Source organism: Pseudonaja textilis, chromosome 4 (genome assembly GCF_049901715.1).
Source record: "Pseudonaja textilis isolate UNSWEBS1 chromosome 4, rPseTex1.2, whole genome shotgun sequence".
In the NCBI taxonomy this organism is placed as follows: Eukaryota; Metazoa; Chordata; class Lepidosauria; order Squamata; family Elapidae; genus Pseudonaja; species Pseudonaja textilis.
The window spans coordinates 78,521,652-78,543,862 of record NC_141993.1 but is presented as its reverse complement, the minus strand read 5'-3'; the positions used below and the strand labels follow the sequence as shown (position 1 = coordinate 78,543,862).

General features: G+C 38.4%; 1 protein-coding gene across 1 annotated transcript in view; it reads left to right on the top strand.

Moving 5' to 3' along the window:
* Positions 1–22,211, top strand: part of SPATA16 (spermatogenesis associated 16) — a 178,305-nt gene that overhangs the window by 22,102 nt on the left and 133,992 nt on the right. The window contains exon 2 of the mRNA XM_026705681.2: positions 12,872–13,017. Within this exon, the coding sequence (XP_026561466.1) occupies positions 12,872–13,017 (146 nt within the window). The remainder of the gene's footprint in view (positions 1–12,871; positions 13,018–22,211) is intronic.

The following is a 22,211-nucleotide window of genomic DNA, read 5'->3' as shown; positions in this document are numbered from 1 at the left end:
CATCTAGTCAACCCCCTCCTGCCACTGCCCAAGCAGGAGACCCTACACATTTCTGATAAATAGCTGTCCAATCTCTTCTTGAAAGCCTCCAGTGATGAAGCTCCCACAACTGCTGTTCCATTGGTGGATTGTTCTCACTATCAGAAAATTTCTCCTTATTTCTAGGTTGAATCTCTCCCTGATCAGTTTCAATCCATTATTCTTAGTCTGGCCTTCGGGTGCTTTGGAAAACAGGTTGACCCCTTCCTCCTCTCTGTGGCAGCCCTCAGATATTGGAACAGTGCTATCATGCCTCCCCTGGTCCTTCTCTTCACTAGACTGCTCTGAACTGCAGTCTCTCTATTCCAATTGGGGGTAATTACTCCCCAATCAGACATGATTATTCAACAGGGGAGGTAACTTGGGCATAGTTAAGAACTAATTGAGTAATTTGAAAATATTTGTTTATTTACTAATTTATTTATTAAATATGTTTGTCACCCATATCACCACAAGGTGACTCTTGTTTAGGAGTCAGGACAGTTGTATAAAACAACAGAGTCTGCTTTTGGTTTTGGTTTGTTTTTTTGGGGGGATTGGTTTTTTATGGAGGTAATGACCTTATTTGAAGTCAGGAAAACAGCTGAGTTAGGTCAACCATTTTAAGAACCACTCTATCTTTTAAAAGCCTTGATTTAAATAAACTTAGCTTCAGCACTTTCATGGTCAAGCCATAGATTTGAGGGGTACTTAACTTGATCTTGGATGAGGACTTCTTGGATGCTATTAATTAGGATCTCAAGACATTAATAGTTACTCAAAACATCAATGGTAAAGTACTCAACCCAAGTTGTACATTCATTATGATTGCTATTGCTGTCACACTTAATAATTTCGGTCATTCTGACCCTGTTCTATGTAAGGCTCTGTATCTGAACAACTGTGAATGTTTCCCTTTTTGGTACGGACTTGATTATAAAAATAAATTAAATAAATAAATGTGAAATTGAAAGACTTGAATAGCAGGAAAAACTCACCATCTGGAAGGGACCCTGTCCCTGAGTACAATTTTCATTCTGGGAGGGAAATACAGAAATTCTATTTAAAGCACTATTGTGCCAAAAATGTGCCAAAAACTGTCTGTTAATTCCATAAAAATATAATATTTCCAAAAGATTTATTCTCCTGCAAAAACAGCCCCTGTGTTTCTATTTTATTCTCAGGGTACTTTGGAATTTATTTCTAATGTATTTTAGAACTGTTATTTATCTTTGGGGAAATGGAATGGCAAGAAGTACTGTTATTTTTTTCTCCTCCATGGAAATTAAACTGAAGTATGAGAAATCAGGGAGGCTGAATACTACAACAAAGATGATTGTGTAGTGAAAAATAGGACATCCACATAGTGTTAATTTTGGAACTCTGCACTACATTTATGACAATTTCATTGACATTATCTTCTCTATAGAAAAAAAGTGAGAAAGATACTTTTTACCATCAAATTAAGGAGGGAAGGAAGGAGGGAGGGAGGGAGGGAGGAAGGAAGGATTGGCTATCTTTTTAAAAAACACAGTACATTGTTTACTCATAATAGGAACCCAATTTCATAATAAAACAATTTGCATGAAAACTACATTAAGTTGAATGCCAAGTCAATGAGCAGCTGTGTCCATCAACCTGAATCTACAGGCAAATTCCACTCATCCTTTCATTTTTAAAACAGAAAATAAAGCCCGACCATTACCTGTTCGGTTCCTTTTCCTTTTCAAAATTAAAATTTAATGCTTAATTTATGTGTTCCTAGGCACTGACCAACTCCAAAATAACTCTGGTAGCTCACAATGTGGCATTAATAAAAATAAATAAATAAAATTTAAAATAAAATAAAATATGAATTTTATTCAATATAAAAAACACAAGATAAATAAAGAAAAAATAAAAATAAAGAAAAATGGCAACTCCTGCCAAAACGTATACAAACTCATCCTGTAAGGGGCATCCAGCCAACTTAGCCCAAGCCTTGGAGAACACCTACTGAATGTCTTTAAGTCTCTCTCAAATATCATCATGGTGGGAGCCATCTGGATCTCCAAAGGAATCTTATTCCTCTGCCAGGTGCTGTCACTGAGAAGCCACATTTCAGAAGTCCCAAAAGAGGACATTATTTAACTGAAGGGCCTCATAGTGAAACAGCCATGTCAGATCATATCAGTCCTAGACATAAGAACTCATATCACAGTCATTGATCAATCAGTGCTGTACATAAATGATCTTAACATGTGTTATTTTTTTTTTGCAGCTCATGCTTAGAAAAAAGGAAGAATAATGCAGTGAAAATTCATTTAACGCAGCCAAACTGTTTTATTAATACATATATGGTACAATACAAGATCTGATTTAAATGTAGCTAATGAGCTGATTTCATATTATCTATCTAAATAGGCTCCCAGATAATCCAAGAAGCAGCATATTCATACCAGTGGCATATTTTTAAAAATCAATAGTATAATATGGAAGTACTAACTCACAAATATGTTTTTTTCATTTATTAAGAGTAGATAAGTAGGCAAGATCTACTCAAAAGCAATCGATTGGATGTAACTATCTTTGACAGTATGCTAAGTAAGTTTGCTTGCTGGTTTATATGTTTTGCTACAAAGCAAAGGGTCTAGCTATCTGAACCAATATTCAGTTTTTTCATCTTGGGCAGGACTGTCAAACTCCCAACCCACGGGCCAGATGTGTCATGGGCTGGCCATGCCCCTACCCCATGGTGTTGCAAACAAATTCCAAGTATAGATAACTACCCTAGTTAATACAAGATACCAGTGGTGGGATTCAAATTTTTTTACTACTGGTTCTGTGGGCATGGCTTGGTGGGTGTGGCAGAGGAAGGATACTGTAAAATCTCCAGTCAGAGGTAGTATTTGCAGATTCTTTGAATTACTCAAAATTTCCACTACCAGTTCTCCAGAACTTGTCAGAACCTGCTGAATACCACCTCTGCAAGAGACCCATAAAAACTTTCCTGGACCAAGACATTACATGCATTTCAGGTTCCCAACCTTGTTGATGTCCACCTAGCTCATTGACAGCACCACAAGAATAAGAAATAATGCAACTCAATGACAGCAATTGCAAAAGATTTTGCATAAAGGCTAGTAAATTTAGCGGCACTTGGATGGCAGCTGCATGTAGATTTAGTATTGAATTAACATGAAATGAAAATTTCAAGATATTGTGCAGGAAGTTATTTACACATCACTCATTAACAATAAAACATTTTTTTAATCAGCTCACTCAGCTGAAAATGTATGCTAAGCTGTCACTAAAATGTTGAATTGCTTAAGAAAGTAAGGCAGATTGAACTGTGAGCAGTGATAGCACTAGATATAATTTGTACTTATTTTTTTTCTTTTTTATATAAATGCACACATACACAGATAGCAAATCATTCAATCATTTGCTGTTCCTTTTTTCAACCTGACACCCTTCAGATATGCAACTCTCAGTCCTAAAGTTATAGTCCCAAAGCTTTTGGAAGATACTTGTTGGGAAATGTTTCATTATACTAGTTGCCCATACTCTTGTCCAAAATTCAGTATTGGACAACATAGGCGTGTCAAACTTGATTTCATTGAGGGTCAAATCAGGGTTTGACCTTGGAGGTGCAGAGTGGATATGGCCACGTGGGTGTGGCCAGCTCGATGTCACTTGTGTCAGTGGCACCTGAGGTGGTCTAACCACTCTGCCAGAGAAAATGGGCTCCTGAGCTCCGTTTTCAACTGCAATGGACTCCTGCAACCCTCTGCCAGCAAAAATGGAGCTTGGGAGGACCACATGCAGCCCACCCCAGCTCCATTTTTGCTTGGAGAAGCACCATGGGCCAGTCCTTCATTGTTTTCACGGTGGCCCCATGGGCCAGATCTAAGCACCCCATGAGCCAGATCTGGTCCCCAGGCCTTGAGTTTGACACCCCTAAGATAACACATCTAAAATATTTTTTTCTTCATCAGGAACAATAAATTTAGGTTGAAGGCCTAAATCTACCTACCATCTGCCTACAATCTAGCAAATTGCAAAGAATGGTGTGCTATACTCCAAAGTGTAGTACCATAAACTTCCATAAAAGGGACTTCCTGAAAGAAAGACCATTTTTGTAATAAGAAAACATCAATGTGTTACATGATCACTGAAGAAACTCAGAAAAACCTTGAACACTCAAAAGTAATCTATGTGGAGTCAACCATTTAGTTTCCATAGCATTCAACCAGCTTCTTCCATAAGCAAGATATGGGGACAATAACTTGATCATGTCCTCTATCACAACTCCTTGTTGTGACAATCCACAATCAGCCTTGGGTTCCTGCTGGCTATTCACATATCACCACAGAAATTTAATCAAACACTTTGCGCTAGTTTTGCTGATAAGAAATAGGGGGAGCAAGGCATAATTTAGTTTTTCATAGGAAATGTTCAAAAAAGAAGAGAAAATGAGAGCTGGCATTAGATGTGAAATTTTAAACCTTGAGAAGAAGGAGATGGGGGAACTGGAAAACCAAGTCATAGTGGCTGGAAACTATGATAGTAGGTAGCTTTGACTGTTGAAGAGGTATGATTTTAGTAAAGAATGATGTGGATTGGAAAACTTGAGTTGGATTAGGAAGGTTTTATAGCAATAGCATTTAGATTTATATACCACTTCACAGTGCTTTACAGCCCTCTCTAAGCAGTTTACAGAGTCAGCATATTTGCCTCCGACAATCTGGGCCCTCATTTTACCTACCTCAGAAGAATGGAAGGCTGAGTCAACCTTGAGCCTGGTGAAATTTGAACTGCCAAATTGCAGTCAGCTGGTAGTCAACAGAAGTAGCCTGCAGTACTGCACTTTAACCACTGCACCACCATGGCTCAGATGTACTACTGAAGGCTTGTTAGTTGGAGAGTTATGTTCAACAAGGAGCTCAGGAAGATTGACAAGGAAGAAGGGAAAGAAATTCTGCAGATGGCCCTGGTCAGGATCAAGGTTAATGGAAGACCCAAAATGTTACTTGTCACAGAAAAGTCAGGTGGCAGAAAATGGTCATCTGTATTTATAAGTCCTTCCTTAACTGTAAATTAGGATATAGTCTATGCAAATAGAACAACACATGTATATATAAAACCAAATTTATACAGTACCTACCAGTATGTATCCAAGCAAATATAAAAATAATGCTACATAATAGTAAGCGGAGGTGGGAAAGTTTTGAATCACTCAGCAATTTAGACTCTCAAGTTACTGCTTTTATTACAAAATGGGCACCTGAAAAAGGGAGTAGAGTTATTCAATATTCCGACAGTAAATGATGCTTGCAAAGATTGGCTGGGAAATTAAACTCAACATTATCTGTTTGTTTAATAAATGTGTAAAAAAAATGTGTATTTTGCGCTGAGTTTTGTCAAATCATGAGAAACCACAGCAAAGCAAGTCGCATGTCATTCTCCTACAAGATACAAACTTTCGAATATAAACTTCCCTCAAAAATAAATTTCTTTAGTTCTTTGGTCATTTGTTTTGCTGTTTTCTGTATCTTTTTCTTTTCAAGGAAAACTATCCTGAGATTTCCCCATAGGACCATTAATGGCATTGCAACACTTTAAATTCAAGTTCATTCTTTCCATTCTACATCAAAACATTCAATAAATTCTTCAAATATGAAGAACTGAATTCTTCAGTATTCGCAAATCAATAAAAGCTTCCTTTCAAAGAATTGGGACATCTTTAATGCAAAAAACCCTCACATTTGTCAGTATTTAAAAACAGGCAGTCTCATTTTTATTGGATAGACAATAGAAATAAGAAAAGAAAGTGTATACAATAAATGTAGAAAGTATAGAAATAGAATAAATAGAATGTATTGGACATGATATGTAAATGTATAAAAATGCCATAGTTCTGTTTATTAAGTGACTGAGATGTGTAAAAAGAAAAAAATCCAATAAAGTATTTCTAAAAACAAAACAAAACTGGCAGTCCCCTTACTTTTGAACTTGGGGGAATTATTAAGGGCATACAGATATATAGATAAGTACCTATATATGCACACACACATACACCTAGATATATGCAGCCTGTAAATAAGTAAATACATAAATTCCATCAAGTCTTGAAGGTTGATGTTACATGCAAACAAATATCCAAATGTTTGACAAGACTTTGGTGTTTTCTGGGGTGTTTGAAAATATTTCACAGTGAGTTTTAGTTGCGTTTAGATCTCATTCCCACTGAAACACTTCAAAGGATATATACATGATAGGAGTAAAATTACAAGTAATGAACTCCCTGCTTTATAGCGCTTACATATAACAAGATGATATGGCAATTTGAAACTGAGGAGTGTCATATACAATCCTCTTTTTTTTTTCCTGGGAAAGGCAAGATCATCTAAAAGAGGTATAATATTTAGCATTTATGTAGCATATTCCAAGGTTTTGAAGTCCTCCTGAGCCAGTGGTGGGATTCAATTTTTTTTTACTACTGATTCCGGGGGCGTGGCAGGGGAAGGATACTGTAAAATCTCTGGTCAGAGGTGGTATTTGCTGGTTCTCCAAACTACTTAAAATTTTCACTACCGGTTCTCCAGAACTGGTCAGCACCTGCTGAATACCACCTCTGCTCCTGACATCTTCTCAGACTGAAAACGGGAAAAAACCAGTTCAGTTAGTTCTCAACTCATGATTGTAATTGAGCCCAGAATTCTGGTGGTAAGTCACTGTAGTTGTAAGTCAAGCCATCATATGACCAGACCTCATTTTTGTCATGATTGTTAAGTAAACAACATAGTTGTTAAGCAAACCCATTTTCCTGAGAGGGTGGGGTTTTTTTGCCAGAAATCAGAAGTAAATGCTGGAAACTGGCAAAAAGTTGCAAATTGTGATGTGACTGTGAGACAATTCAAATAGCCACAAAGGTGGCCCAGTTAACAAGCACCCCAAATTCAATCATGTGACCACTGGGGGGATGCAGCCATTGTACCTTCAAAAATGGGTCATGAGTAGCTTTGGAGAGGTCCTTCCTAAAGTTGAATGGTTACTAAGTGACAGATGTAAATTGTGGACTTCCTGTACTTACAATCTAAGGAAATCAGATGGTTTAATATCTAGGCTGGGCAAAGTCATTGGTGAGCAGCACATATGTGCGTATGAAAAAAAGAAAGCTATTGAGTCAGCATGGGTTTGCCAAGAACAAATCAAGTCAGATTAATCACTTTTTGTGAGTGATTCATTTGGTAGACCAACTGTGGGCGTAGAATGTCTTCGTATCAATAAGATGTCTAATAAAGTCACCCCTGATGACTTTATAAGATAAGATAGATAAATATGGGCTAAAGGATATTGTAGAATAGAATACTTTATTGTCACTTTGAATGTACACAAATCGGCACACATTAAAATGAAATTATGTTGCATGCAGCTCTCAGTATCCACCTCTAATATAAGCATAAACATGACAAGATAAATAAATAGATACAAAATTATGCATATACGCCAGTAAAATGCAATTAGTTGAATAACTTCACTCCAAAGATGCTTGTTCTGCATTGCCTGGAAGAAAATAGCAAATAAGATCCATACTTCAACCCGCTGCTCTTAAACATACTTACAGAGTAAGTGATTTAGAGGACAGAATGAATGTCATGATTATCACATTTATAAGTGACATGCTTTACCCTACACATCACAAGTCACAATGATCTTGGTAGACTTGGGCCAAATCTAGTAGGTTTAAAGTGACAGAGTCATAGGATTGGGAGGGACCTTAGAGGTCTTCTAGTCCAATCACCTGACCAAAGCAGGAGACCTTATTTATTTATTTTATTTATTTGATTTGATTTGTCAATTGCTTACAAGATACAGGTATAAGAATAAATATAGTTTTGAATACATGAGATATATATAAGAAAAATAAAAAGAAACAATAGGACAGGGACGGTAGGCACAATTGGTGCACTTATGCGTGCCCCCTACAGGCCTCTTAGGAAGGGGGTGAAGTCAATAGTAGACAGTCTAAGGTTAAAGCTTTGGGGGTTTGGGGAAGAAACCACAGAGTCAGGTAGAGTATTCCAAACATTGACCACTCCGTTGCTGAAGTCGTATTTTCTGCAGTCAAGTTTGGTACAGTTAACCTTGAGTTTGTATCTTGTGTGCTCTTGTATTGTTATGATTGAAGCTGAAGTATTCATTTGCAGGTAGGACATTGCAATGTATGATTTTATATACTATATTTAGATCGAACCGGGGGCGGCTTAGTTCTAGGTTTTCTAGGTCTAGAGTTTCAAGTCTGGTGGCATAAGGTATTCTGCAATGAGTAGAGGAGTGGAGAACTCTTCTTGTGAAATATTTCTGGACTTTTTCAATTGTGTTAATATCAGATACATGATATGGGTTCCAGACTGATGAGCTGTATTCAAGTATAGGTCTAGCAAATATTTTGTATGCTCTAGTTAGTAGTGTGATATTACCAGAGAAGAAGCTATGTAGGATTAGATTAACAACTCTTAATGCCTTTTTGGCTATGTAGTTACAGTGGGCTCTAGCACTTAGATCATTTGAGATGATCCAAGGTCCTTGACAAAGTCTGGATCCTCAACAAGGTCTTGACTATTTAGCTTGTATTTTATTTTCTGATTTTTTTTTTTACCAATATGTAAGACAGAGCATTTATTTGTTGAGATTTGAAGTTGCCATTTGATTGACCATTCTGATACATAGTCAAGGTCTTTTTGGAGTGTAGTAGTATTGTCTGTTGAATAGCTTTACATCATCAGTGAAGAGAACGCAGTTGCTCTTAATATGATCACAGAGGTCATTTATGTAGAGTATGAAGAAGTTGGTCCTAAAACACTGCCTTGGGAGACACCAAGGCAGTGTTTTATTGCATCCTAGACAAATGGCTGTCCTGTATCTGGGTAGGAAAAATGATATTTATTTTATTTAGGAGATTTATATTGCTGCCTATTCGCACATGGCGAAGTTAAAGTGGCTTACAAGAATATAAAACCATCATATAAAAACAATAAAACTAATAAAAGAGAGAATCATATATAATAAAATAAAATACATGTCAGATGACAGAGACAGAGTTCACAGCTGCATACAGAAGAAGCCTCCAGGAAAATTAGTGGACCACAATATGAACACGAGGAAGCAGTGAGATTCTGTAGCTACAAAGGCAAAGGCAATATTGGGATGTGTTTAACTGAACATCTGCACCCAAATCATGGAGAGCAATATTTACATTCCTCAGTTTAAAAGGAATATGGAAAACTATAGTTGGTTCAGAAGAGAGCTGTCAGACTGATAAGGGATCAGGAAAACCAAGTTTTCTAAGAATCACTTTAAGGAACTAGGCATAATGGTTGTAAAAATAAATACCTAAACAACGGATCCTTGGCAAGAGTAGATGGTCCCATTCTCTGTTGAAACTGAAAGCAAGAAAGGATCAGGAGGGGCTAAAATTAAAAATAAAGGTTCAGGCTGAGAGATGAGAAGAGTTTCCCAGTGGTGTAAAGTAATTAAAATCTGCCTTAAAAGCTCCTCTTGCTGGAGATTTTTAGCTGGGTGGTAGAAAGGCATTCCTGGAATTAATAGCTTTCTACACCAAGCAGGAGGCTGGACTAAGCTAACCTATATGATCCTTTCTAATCCATATATTCCATGTTTCTATGCATCTCTTTATAGGAGAAAGGAGAAGCTATAAAGCAAGACCCAAGAATAGTGGTGCTTCTCTGCTTTCTCCATTCCTTCCTCCCAAATTATTTTTTTTCTCCAGTGTACATTTCTCTTAGTTACAGGCTATGTCACACTAAATTCAGATTAACAACTCATGGAACATTTCTGGTCCCTCGATCGTGAGAGACTGTGAGCCCTGTTCAAACTCAAGACTTCATTTCTGGGTTTCTGGTCTGGTAAATCAGGCTAGAAATAGAAATGTGAGGCCTCCAGAAAGCAAGTGCTTCCTTTCCCAACCTTAACGCTATCCTGTATAAGTGCCCCAAATACCAATTAAATTCAAATAATTTTAGGATTAGGGTTGCCAATGAAATTCAAATACTTTTAGCTCCTGGGTAACAGAATTGGAAAGGATCTTGGAAGTATTTTAGTCTAACCTCTTGCTCAAGCAGGATACCTTGTACAATTTCAGACAAATGACCATCCAATCTCTTCTTTGAAGTCAAGTCATTCCACTGATTAATTGTTCTATCAGGAAATTTCTCCTTAGTTCTAGGTTGGTTCTGTTAGATCTCTGTCTATAAATTGACATAAATTGTCTGCATTCATTATTGAATGAAAACTGAATTTCAGTTAGTGATTAGTGAGAATAACGTATTTTCCCCATCTAAGTTCCCAGCTTTAAACTGCTTTTTATCAAAAGCAAATCTTCCATTCCTTTTCTTACAATTAAACCAGAAGTAGTGATTAATTGGAGGTAAGCATATCGACAATTTAACTAATAGCAATTGATAATGTTAGCAAAAGAAGCCACAAAGAGAACTGGGAAGAGAGGAAAGTGACATTCAGTGGAAATAAATTATTCTCTCTAATACATTACCTTATTTAATATATCCCTCCAAATTTATTTCTCCAAGACATTTGGGTGCCCAAATGTCAGAAATCCAATGATGCAGGTTGCAACCACTGTTATCACAAAAAAAGAAGACATGAAATGGAGAGAAAATTGCTGTCTTCCTATGGTGCTGCCTGAACTGCTCCATATTAATAGGGAGGGAACCTTGAGTTTGAATTTCAAAATGCTTTTAAGGCATGCAATGATAGGGTGATTGTTCTATATTGCATTTCATGGGAGAAGAATATGGAGGAAACCTGAAAATAAATCTGTTGCATTCATAAAGCGTTCTGCAATCCACTTCTCAGCCTTCCATAAAGCAAGAATTAAGAGCAGAAATGATTTTCTTTTTAATGTAATTTTTCCGTTTAATTCTCCCCCCCTCCCTCCCCCACAATTTTCTTGGTGGATAGATTCAAATGAATCTGAAACTCTTCAGAGCTGTGCGAGTAAGAAATTGAGAAAGGGTTTTTAAAAATTTCTTTGGGAAATTGCCTTTTCTCCCTCACTGAGGGATATGAAAATCAAGCTCTTTGTCTTATTGCTGGGAGAAAATATTTCTAATGGTCCATTCAGTTCATCCATCATATATTCACAGAAGTCTCTTTGGGCATCTTAGTCAAGCAATGGCATTTAATCGTGCTCCGAAAACGAACATAAGGAGAAGAGAATGCATAGCCTATGAAGCTCTTATCAAAAGCCTTCTAGATATCACCTTCTAAATACCTTCCCTGCTACTTTTCCACACAGACATTATTCAGTGTCACAAAGAGGAGGTTTGACACTTCTAATCAGATGAGAAATCCTAGAATATCAACATTGGGAATGTAGGAGCGATATTTACATTGCCATCCATCTCACAAAATGTGGCTCATATCAGAGAAGGATTTTCTTCCACAGAGAAGAATAGCACTCTTCTAAATGAGAGAGAGAAAGAGAGAGATCTAACAGTGCTTGCCCAATTCAGGCAGTCCTTGACTTACAACCATTTGTTTAATAACCATTTGAAGTTACAACAGCACTGAAAAAACTGACCTATGAACATTTTTCACACTTAGTACTGTGATGACCCGGGGTGTGGCACAAAGGCAACACAGCCAGAGAGCAGGTATGAATCCCTTTGTTTGCTCCAACTTTGGCTCCAACGTTCCGCTTACTCTCCGGCCTGGAGAAAAGCTCTCTCACGAACCTGCAACAGCCTCTGGCTGCAGATACTCCAGTCCAAATGCTGTAAGCAGAATGACTGTAATCAATCACTTCAGCAGGGCAAGATAATGAGTCCAATAATTCCAGCAAGGTAAGATAAACACACAGAAGCATGGCAATAATTCAAAGAATCGGGAGGAATGCCAGGAATGCAGGCTAAAACTCTCAACACTAGATGAATTCAGCATTCATTCCGACAAACAGCCCTCCCAACTTCCTCTCCTTTAAACTCCATCCCCATGTGTGTGCCTTGTGAAGGGAATTGGGGCCCTTTCCTTCCTCGTAAGCCATGACACCCAAGTTGCTCTCTTCTGCGTTCTTCCCTGCATTTGCTAGGATGAGGAGGGGGTGGGCCTTGGTCTTCATCTGAATCCCCTCTCCCTTGTTCTACCTCTTCCCTGCTCCGCCCAGCCTGACTTTGCTCTTCCCCAGTTTCCTCCTCAGCCAATGGAGGCCCTCTCCCACTCCCTGTCAGCTGTTCATCTTCCCCCTCAGATTCAGACTCCGACAGGCGGCGGGGCATGACAAATATCATTGCCGCATCCTCGTGGTCACGTGATCAAAATTCAGAAGTTTGGCAGCTGGCATGCATTTGTGATGGTTGCCATGTCCTGGGTGAAGTGGCTGATGGATTAAGACATGACCCTGCCTCCCTCCATGCACATCTGCCCCTTTCCTCCCCATCTTTATAAATAGTTTAATTATAAACTGTTATTATGAGTTTTTTTATTATTCAACATTTTACTGGCTTGTCATGTTTGAAAGCTCCCCAGAGTTGCCTCTAGGTGAGATGGACAGCAGCAATCAAATCGAACCAAATGAATAAATTTGGCCATAGGTAAGCCCATATCTCTGAATTTTAACTCCCTCCACAAAGGCTATGAGGTTAACAATATTAACTTCTTCTTCAAGGTTATAGTAAGCACGGTGTGTTTATTTATGCAAAACCTAGATCATATATATTTCATTTCATCCCAGAATGTAATTTACATATTATTAAACTAGAAGTAAGTTGATGTTTTCACACTGTTTCATGTTTCAGCTTTCTTTCTTTTCTTTCTTTTCCTTTTTTTAAAGCTTTGCAGCAAAGGTGCAGCTTTAGGAAGGCCCTTTGAAGCCTCTCCAAGAGATATTTCAAGTATTGCCAGTTTTATTGAAACCAAGCTTGTAATCTGCTACTTGAAGATGAGAAAGCCTGATCTTGCTCTGAATCATTCTCACAGGTAAAACAAAATGTCATGATGCATTTTTTTTCTTTCTTTAGAGAAACCATCAACGTTTCATTACATACTTGTAAATGGATGCTCATGTGTGCGTCTGTGTCTGTGTGTGTGTGTCTGTGCACGCATGTGTGAAAGGTTGTTCAAAATCATGCATGATCTTGTGATCCTGCAAATGCAGTGCTGGGTCGTCTGCTCTGACTGTCTTTAGGGTAATGCCTAGGAAATGTCAAGTGACTTTTATTCATCTCTAACCAAAATAAAAGTACAGTTCAACTCCTTTTCAGCACACCAAGCTTGGTTAAACTACATTAACTACATAAACTACATTTGGTTTATAAGAAGTGTGGATCAAAACAATGGGAGTAGAACCAATATCGTATATTGAAAGTGCAGGGAAGGCTTTTTGTTAAATTGTACTGTGTCCTAATGGTAAAACATTTCCAGTTGGGTATGTTCAGTTTTGGCTGACAGGCATATTTAAACATTTCAAAGCACACATAAGGCATTCTTGCAAAATGGGGAAAGCAAGCCTCTCAGATTGTCCTGAATAAATGTCCTTAGGAGAAGGAAAAGCACAGGTGTAAAATTAAACAAATGAATTTTTAAAAAAAATCCTTGAAAGTCCAATTCCAAAAGAGGCTATTAACAATCAGAAAAACATACAAAACAGTACTCAATGCATTAGGCTAGACTATCTGTCTATGGAGATTCTCAGGCTCCCCCCCCCTTTCTTTCTTTCTTTCTTTCTTTCTTTCTTTCTTTCTTTCTTTCTTTCTTTCTTTCTTTCTTTCTTTCTTTCTTTCTTTCTTTCTTTCTCCTTTCAATCCCTTCCTCTTTCTTGCTCTTCCTCTCTTCCTTCCTTCCTTTCTCCTTTGAAGGCTCCCTGGAGCCTCCTGGCAGCCAAAACAGGGGCATGGGGTGACAGCACCAGATCCCCCTGACCCCATTTTGGGTCTAGAAAGCCTCCCTGGAGCCTCCTGGCATCCAAAATGGGGTGCAGGGGGTGGCACCCCCCCCCAATTCCCTGTTTTGGGCCTAGAAAGCCTCCCTGGAGCCTCCTGGCAGCCAAAATAGGACATGGGCGGGGCATCTCGGCACACACACACACCCCGCACCCCATTTTTGCTCCCAGGCACCCTCCCTTTATTTACCTGGGAGCCAGATGGGCCTCGTGGGAACTCCTAGGAGGGATGGGGCAGGGTGGGAGGGACCAACCGGTCATTGGAACTACTGGCTTGCTGAACTGGACGTAAAATTAACATCCGGTTCACCTGAACCAGCCGAACCAACCGAATCCCACCCCTGCGTGCGGCCCTCCCGAGCTCCATTTTCACTGGCAGAGGCACCATGGGCCGATCCCTCACTGTTTCCAGAGTGGCTCCCCAGGCCATAGCTAAGAACCCCGTGGGCCAGATCCAGCTCGCAGGCCTTGAGTTTGACACCCCTGGTCTAGATCAAAAGATCTTGGAAGTGGTCCCAGATAGCAATAGCACTTAGACTTATACTGCTTCACAGTGCTTTACAGCCGCTCTAAGCAGAGAGTCGGCATATTGCCCCCAACAATCTGGGTCCTCATTTTACCCACCTCAGGAAGGTGGAAGGCAGAGTCAACCTTGAGCCTGGTGAGGTTCAAATTGCCAAATTGCAAGCAGCTGGCTGTTAGCAGAAGTAGCCTTCAGTACTGCATTCTAACCACTGCGCCAGTGCAGCTCTTCAAATTATTGGGAGGCGATACTGATCTGGCTCCAATGTTAGAGAATGGCTTATCTAAGGCAGTGGAATCTGAAGAACTATCTGTTCTATCTTATTTAATAGAGGAAGCCATGACATTAATTGGTAAAATATCTGAGATTCTTATTAACTGCCGCCAGCTCTCCTTGACTTTCCTAAATGATTTTCTATCAGTATTGTTTGCTTGTTTAGCATATGGCATATCATGCATGGATTTGCAATATATATTAACATTTCCTCAAGAATTAAAAATATGAATGTTAAAAAGATTTCTATTCAGTATACCAATGTCTAGGCCATTTAGCCATTAAACACGGCATTGTTTATATATTAAAAAACCAGATATTTGACCAATATATGCTCTCAGCTTATAGCCAGTAGACCCTGCAGTCACACTAAGGGGAGAATATTATGCCCCATTTATATAGTGAGTATAGTATAAACTACACACAATAATTTATCTTTCCTTCCTTCTTTCTTTCTTTCCTTCCTTCCTTCTTTCCTTCCTTCCTTCTTTTCTTCCTTCTTCCCTTCCTTCCTTCCTGTTGGGCATATCAAACAAAGCAATGGCTTATAACTATCCACTATTTCTAAGAATTAGTACAGGGGCCTCCAAGGTATATTTTGAAATAAACTTGATGCTGAAGGTTGAAGCTTAATTGTGCAACTTTGCAACTTCCCATTTTATTTCTTTTTAATTAAAGTCAGATGGGGCATGAAAGAATTTGATCAGTGCTTGGATGACCACCTGTGCATTGCAGAACATGCAGTGAGCAATGGGTTGGATATGGCAAGTTAACCCCCTTCTTGTATTCCTCCAAGAAGAAAATAAATTGAATTCAATTCACCTAAGCTTTCTTGCCTTCCCAGAATGAACCGGCTCTGTAATGAACGATATGCTACAGAGTCTGTCAAAACTTCTCAACACCTATGGAAGATTTCATGCATGCAAAAAAGTTTTTTTTTAATTTTTCCCCCTACTAACTTTAAGCAATATTTTTTGAAAATAATGGTGTTTGAAGGGGAAGTGATATGATGTGGCTGTTTCACCCACTCTGAAGATAGGTCATAAATTAAACTATAGCTAGTCATTCCTGTTGACTTTGTCACAAAATAGTACTCACCCAGATGTCACTTACCTAGGAAAGTAGCTGTGTAGCTAGAACAGAATTAAAACTCATTTCATTCTCTTATACAAAGAATCTTCCAGAAGACAAATGGCTGCTTTAAGTATGCCACTGTTTCTTAATTACTGGGATAGGAAATATTGGGATAGGAAATATTGTACAAATTACTCAAGTGATCTTTTTATTAACTTACTCATAGTTGGTGAGCCACAATTTGGATGATAATACTTGTTATACATTATGTTCATTATGCTGTACAGATATTTGTGGCTCATATTTCACAAGAGGAGAAAAGTCTTTTGTATGCATGAATACAATTCATGAAGTAATAAAAGTGAGTATTAAAAATCTATAGTCACATGGAAAGTGTGCTTCCAGCCCTATCTGACCCTGATTTTTCCTAATATCTGATATAATCGTGGTTATTTTTACACCAAGCAAAATTTCCTCAGCACACTTGCATCCTAAAAAATATTTATTTTAAACCCAGAATAAATATCATTAGAGAGAAACCAGCAATCTCAGTAGTTGGGTGAATATGTCATGATATATGGAATCTACCTTAGGAAATAAGGAAGAGATGCTGTCTAGGGATTCATCAGATAAATGGAGAGGGGGACTCCACCATTGCATAGCAGGACAAGAGGAAAAAAAATGCAGACAGGATCCTTCCTAATTTAGCAGGATATAAAAAGAGACAGCGGGAGATTTGCATGATTGTGTTAATGGAATCCTATAATAGAATAGAATTAGCTCTTCTAGTTGTGTTTCCTGTCTGATTTGCTTGAGAGGGCTACAGAATGTAAGTAACAGTGCCAAATATGCAATTAATATTGCACACTATCCAATTAATATCATCAGGAATGAACTTGCCAGCACGGTGGTCCATCAATAGTAATACACTGTTAAAAGCATCTGGGTTCAGATGAAAGGACAAGGTAACAGAATGGATCCTTGCTAGGACTCTGCTCTAGACCATAAAACCAGTCAGAAGAAGTAAACAAAGATTTATTAAAGTAGATACCTGACAGTGTCTGAAGTATTTACCTGAACTCTCAAAAAAGCATGAAATGGTTGTAATGGGAGACTTCTATTACTCAGACACCTGTTGGGAGACTAATTCTGCCAAACTCAAGATGTTAGATAAATTCTTGACTTGTATGGCTGATATTTTTTTCTTTTCTTTTTATTTAGAGACTAAGGGGTCTCCTACCTTGGATTTAGGATTTAACATTTGGGATAAGTTTAGTGAAGATGTTAAAATAATGGGTATTTTGATGCAAGTGACCATTAAGTTTCTTGATTCTTGATCAACAGATCAACCAACTCCAACCATGGCTTTTAGAAAGGTCAAATCCTCATAAACTAGAATAAATAGTAAGGAAGTTGCCATGGGAAGAAACCTTTATATGTGCAGCCAGTTTGAACTTATTGAATAGGAAATTAAGAATACTGTGGTCCCAAATAATATAGTAAGGAAAAAACAAAAACAAAAAGAGCCAATATGGTTTAATAGATAGCTACCAAGATTTAAAAGATGTTTATTGGAAATGTAGGAAGGAGTATGTTGAGAAACTCTCAGCCAACTGTTAGCCCCTAAAAGAAAGCATCAAGAGAGGGCCTAGCTTGGAGTTTTTGTGCAGCGACAAGCCACATAAGCTTGGCCTCCCTCAAGATCCATTCTCAGAGAAGGCAAACAGTTTGGTGAGATTTTTCTAACATAGGTGGTAGATAATAAAGTTGCGGACTTTAATGATTCATGGGTGTTTCTGATTGCTTGCTTCTTACAGAGTAACAACCAAGAAAGTCTACAAAGGTTCACATCATAAATATAGAAATATATCAAGAAGGCAAAGTAAAAAAAATAAGGCAAATAGAGTTTTTCCGATATGGCAACTTAGAAAGGAAGATAAAAGAGGCAGTAGACCTACCATTAGTTCCAAGTGAAAAAATTAATAGATTATCACAGAAAGTAGGTAAACCCAGCTCCTAACTTATTTCTGACTTACATTCAAAGCAAACAGAATCCAATTACATAGATTGGGGACAAACACAAGAGAAAATAAGATAGTAAGGATATGGTAATGAATCTTCTAACCATTTTCAATATCCTCAAATTACCAGCCCTGCTGAAACACACCTTAGAATATTAGTTAGAAAGAACTGGAATTGTTGGATTGTTTTATTGTAAGGTGGATTCATTGTTGACTTGCTAACTACATTCATATTCAGCATTGATAGTTCTATGCTGAGTTGGCCAACAGTAATCAGTGGGATATGTCTTGGAACCCCAGGGATCTACCTTAGAACCAAAGTTGTTGTTCAACATTTTTATTAATCCCTGGTTAACAAAATTGATGGGCTACTTGTCAAATGTATATGTGGCTGATATAGCATTGGAAGGTCTGGCCAATACCCAGGAAGATAGAGTGAGATTGCAATGTAATCTGAAAGATTGGAAGATTGGGCTGAGATGAACAAGTGGTTCTTCAGCAAGGAGAAACCTTAGGAAGGAAAAATGGGGGACACATTCAATATGAGGGAATTCATAGCTCTAAAGTATCACATCATAGAAATATTCTGAATATGAGCCAGCAGAATGAGCTTCTAGAATGACTAGCTCAGTTCTGAGCTATATTGGGAGAAGCTTTATATCTAAGGTATCTGAAGTTCTTATCTCCCTCTCTTCTGCACAGTTGAGGCTATACCTGAACCCCAGATTTCCAAAAGAATATTGACAGGTTAGAATGAGTTCATAGGACAATGACAAAGATGATTCAAGAACTTGAGGGCAAGCCTAATGACAGAACAGACTAAGAAAATCTGGGATGTTCAATCTGGAGGGAGAAAAATCCCTCCAAAGACTTGGTTTCATTGTTCAGGCATATAAAAGATGCCATAGGATACATCATCAGGAGCTATATTTCACTGCCATAGAAACTAGAAATAATAATGGGTGTAAGCTGCAGCTACCTATATTTAGTTTAAATATAAGGGGGTGGGGAGAGAATTCTGTCAGTAAGATCTATATAAAGAGGCACAGCCTATCTACAGAGGCTGGAAGTTCTCACTCCCTGGAGGTTTTTCAGAAAAGGCTCTCAGATGCTTCTTAAGGATGTTTCATTGGTTTTCTTTCACACTACAGAGGGCTGAATTCGATGGTGCTTGTGGTTCCTTCCAAATTTAGAGTTCTTTGATTTTATTATCCTTACTGAAAATAAATGCAGCTATAAAGAGTAGAAAGACAGCAAACTTTGTAGAAAATTGGAGAACATGAGAACTGAAGAAGCTTCTTGCAACAGAAGCACAACATTTTCCAAGAAAAAAACCCCAAGGAAGTCCAGTTGTCTTTTGAAAAGTGCCTTTGGAATAAGAACATAAGCAATGTCCTAGGGGTCTTCAAATTTGACAGCTTCAAGCCTTGTGGACTTCAACTCCCAGAATTCCTCCTCCAGTCATGTTATCTCAGGAATTCTGGGAATTGAAGTCCACAAGTCTTAAACTTGCCACATTTGAAGACCCTTGGTCTAAACCAGCTGCCTGTTGTCACATTGGCCAACCAACTGTAGCAGGAAGCCCACTAGTCTCCTAGCAGATGGCCTTCAAAGGAAGCCACACTGCCATTAAAGCTAATAGGCACTGATTCCCAAAACTTCCACCAATTAGTCCAATCCTTTTTTAAAGCCAGAGAAGCAGTAACTAGCACCACATCTAATGATGTCCCCAAGATGAATTAGAAAGGAAGGGAAATCTCTGTCAATCTCATGCAGATGGGGGTGGGGCCTGTCAGAGGTGGTATTTACCAGTTCTCCGAACTACTCAAAATTTCTGCTACAAAATTTCCAGAACTGATCAGAACCTGCTGAATACCACCTCTGATCTTGGTCATGGTTTCCCAAAGGTACTTTTTTCAAAAAGCAACTGGGCATTTTGCTTCTTATCGAAGGAGCTTCTTCAGTCGGAACTAAAGTTAATATTCTCCAGGAGAGAATGTTAACTTAAATGAAGCATTTTTCATCAGCAGACCTGCATTCTTCTCATGCCTACTTCTGACCTTACGTTGCCTTTGAGACATTTAATTCCTTCTTGTGTCATATTTATGTGAACATCTGATTCTTGTTAATAAAAGGAGAAGGGAAGCATTTTTAATATGAATGGATAGTTGGGCCACTGAAGATTTCATAGTCCATTTTAAGCTGACTGAAGCAAAAATCACCTTAATTGTGTTGTGTCAAAATGGTCTCCAGCTCTTGCTTGGTTGACTGGGCTGGAGACAAAATTAAAACTTAGGATCTGGGGGAAATAATCTATTGATGTTCTCTATTAATGCGAAGAATAAAAAGGGAAAGATCTTCATCAATCGCAAGGGACTTTTAACAAGCTAGGACATATTGGATAGATAGCCCAAATTATGCATGTATTATGTCAACACTCCTAATTAGCAATTCATCTATATAAGCTGTCCATATTTTCAGCATTTTCATGTGAATAAGAGATTGAGATCATTCTCTTTTGATTCCTAATTACAAATCTGATACTAAATATAGTAATGAATTTGTAACTGGACAAATTCATTACTATATTTAGTATCAGATCTGCAAGTCGGCATTGCATACCACCCAGAGGCTACCACACGGGGAGAAATCATGCATTGCAAAGATCACTTGGAGGTGGGAGATACTTCTAATGTAATCTACAGGATCCCCTGCATGGATTGCATATGTGAATATGTAGGACAGATGGGGAGGAAGCTAACCATCAGATTGCAAAAACATGAGTGAGCAGTCAGATGAGGAAACCCAAACTCACTGGGTAGCCTCACATTGCAATGAGTAAGAACAAACATTTAGTTTCATAGCTTCTAAAATTGTTGGCTGAGCAGGTACAAAAATAGCCAGGGAAACAATTGAAGCCTGGGAAATGGATACCTCTTCAGTCAACAGGAGTGTTGATTTACCACCAACTTATCAGGTGCTTAGGAGCCGAGGACTTGGCAGCAGGAAACAACAGCCAATGAACTAGTAACTAGCAATCAATACCCCAATCAACAACAAAAAAGCCACACATAACCAGGCACCACATAAATACTACACATAGAATAGCCCAAAGCACATATTCAAGTAAGAGAAAAGTTTCCTGAGGATAGACTCCCGCACAAGTTTGAAAGTTTGGAAGTCTGAACCTCTGGTCCTGGTGATCAACCCAGATTGGATCTGGCAATATTATCCTGGGACTTGTATGTTTGCCTTCGTTCATGAGTATCAGGTAAAAATGTGCAGAGATCAACAGACTTTTATAAATAAGTATCAAGGACAGAAGTTCATTTGCAAAGCTTTTTCATTTAGTTCATGTATTAATCTGCTAGTTAGCAGGTGACCTGTGATGAGATCCATGGGCATGTGCGAACTAACCTTTGAAAGAAGTACAAGTCTGAGAAATGAAAGCACACTTACATCAGATAAATGATGTGTCTGCATCAATCGACATTTTTTTTCCACAAAGAAAGCGTAGATTCATTTCATGTTCACATTACAAAGTTGTCCTAGCAAGAAAAGCAAAGGAAAGACTGGTGGCTGAATACATTGAAGCATCAGGTGGGTGGAAGATCAGCAATAATTTTTCTCTCAATCACAGACAAATTACTGGAAATCCTTGGAAATTAAACATGCTGAGAGTTGTTACATAGGTTGTCTTCAGCTTATAACCATTTTGTTTAATGACCATTCAAAATTACAAGGGCACTGAAAAAAGTGACTTATTGCATTTGTGATCGTCATAGCATCCCCATGGTCACATGATCAAAATCTTATTGCTTGGCAACAGGCACATATTTATGGTAGTTGCAGCATTCCAGGGTCTTCTGATCACCATTTTTTACCAGCCAGCTCCCAACAAGCAGTGGGGGAATGTTAGATTCTTTTACTTGATTCACTTAACTGCAGTGATTCTTGGTTTTAAAAAAGGTCACAAAATCAAGTACAACTCACAATAACCTCACACTTAGCAACAGAATTTCTGGTCCCAACTGTGGTTGAGGACTACTTGTACAATGGACATGTAAGAAGATGAAATACAGGTTTGTTTGTTTTTAAAGTGAACTATGGACAGAAGGTTTAATAGTGTGTGCAATTATATATGTGAGTAGCAATAGCAATAGCACTTGGACTTATTTACCACTTCACAGTGCTTTACAGCCCTCTCTAATCGGTTTTATAGACTCCGCATATTTTCCCCAACAATCTGGGTCCTCATTTTACCGACCTCATTAGGATGGCGGAGTCAACCTTGAGATGGTGGGAATCGAACTGCTGGCAGCCAGCAGTCAGCAGAACTAGC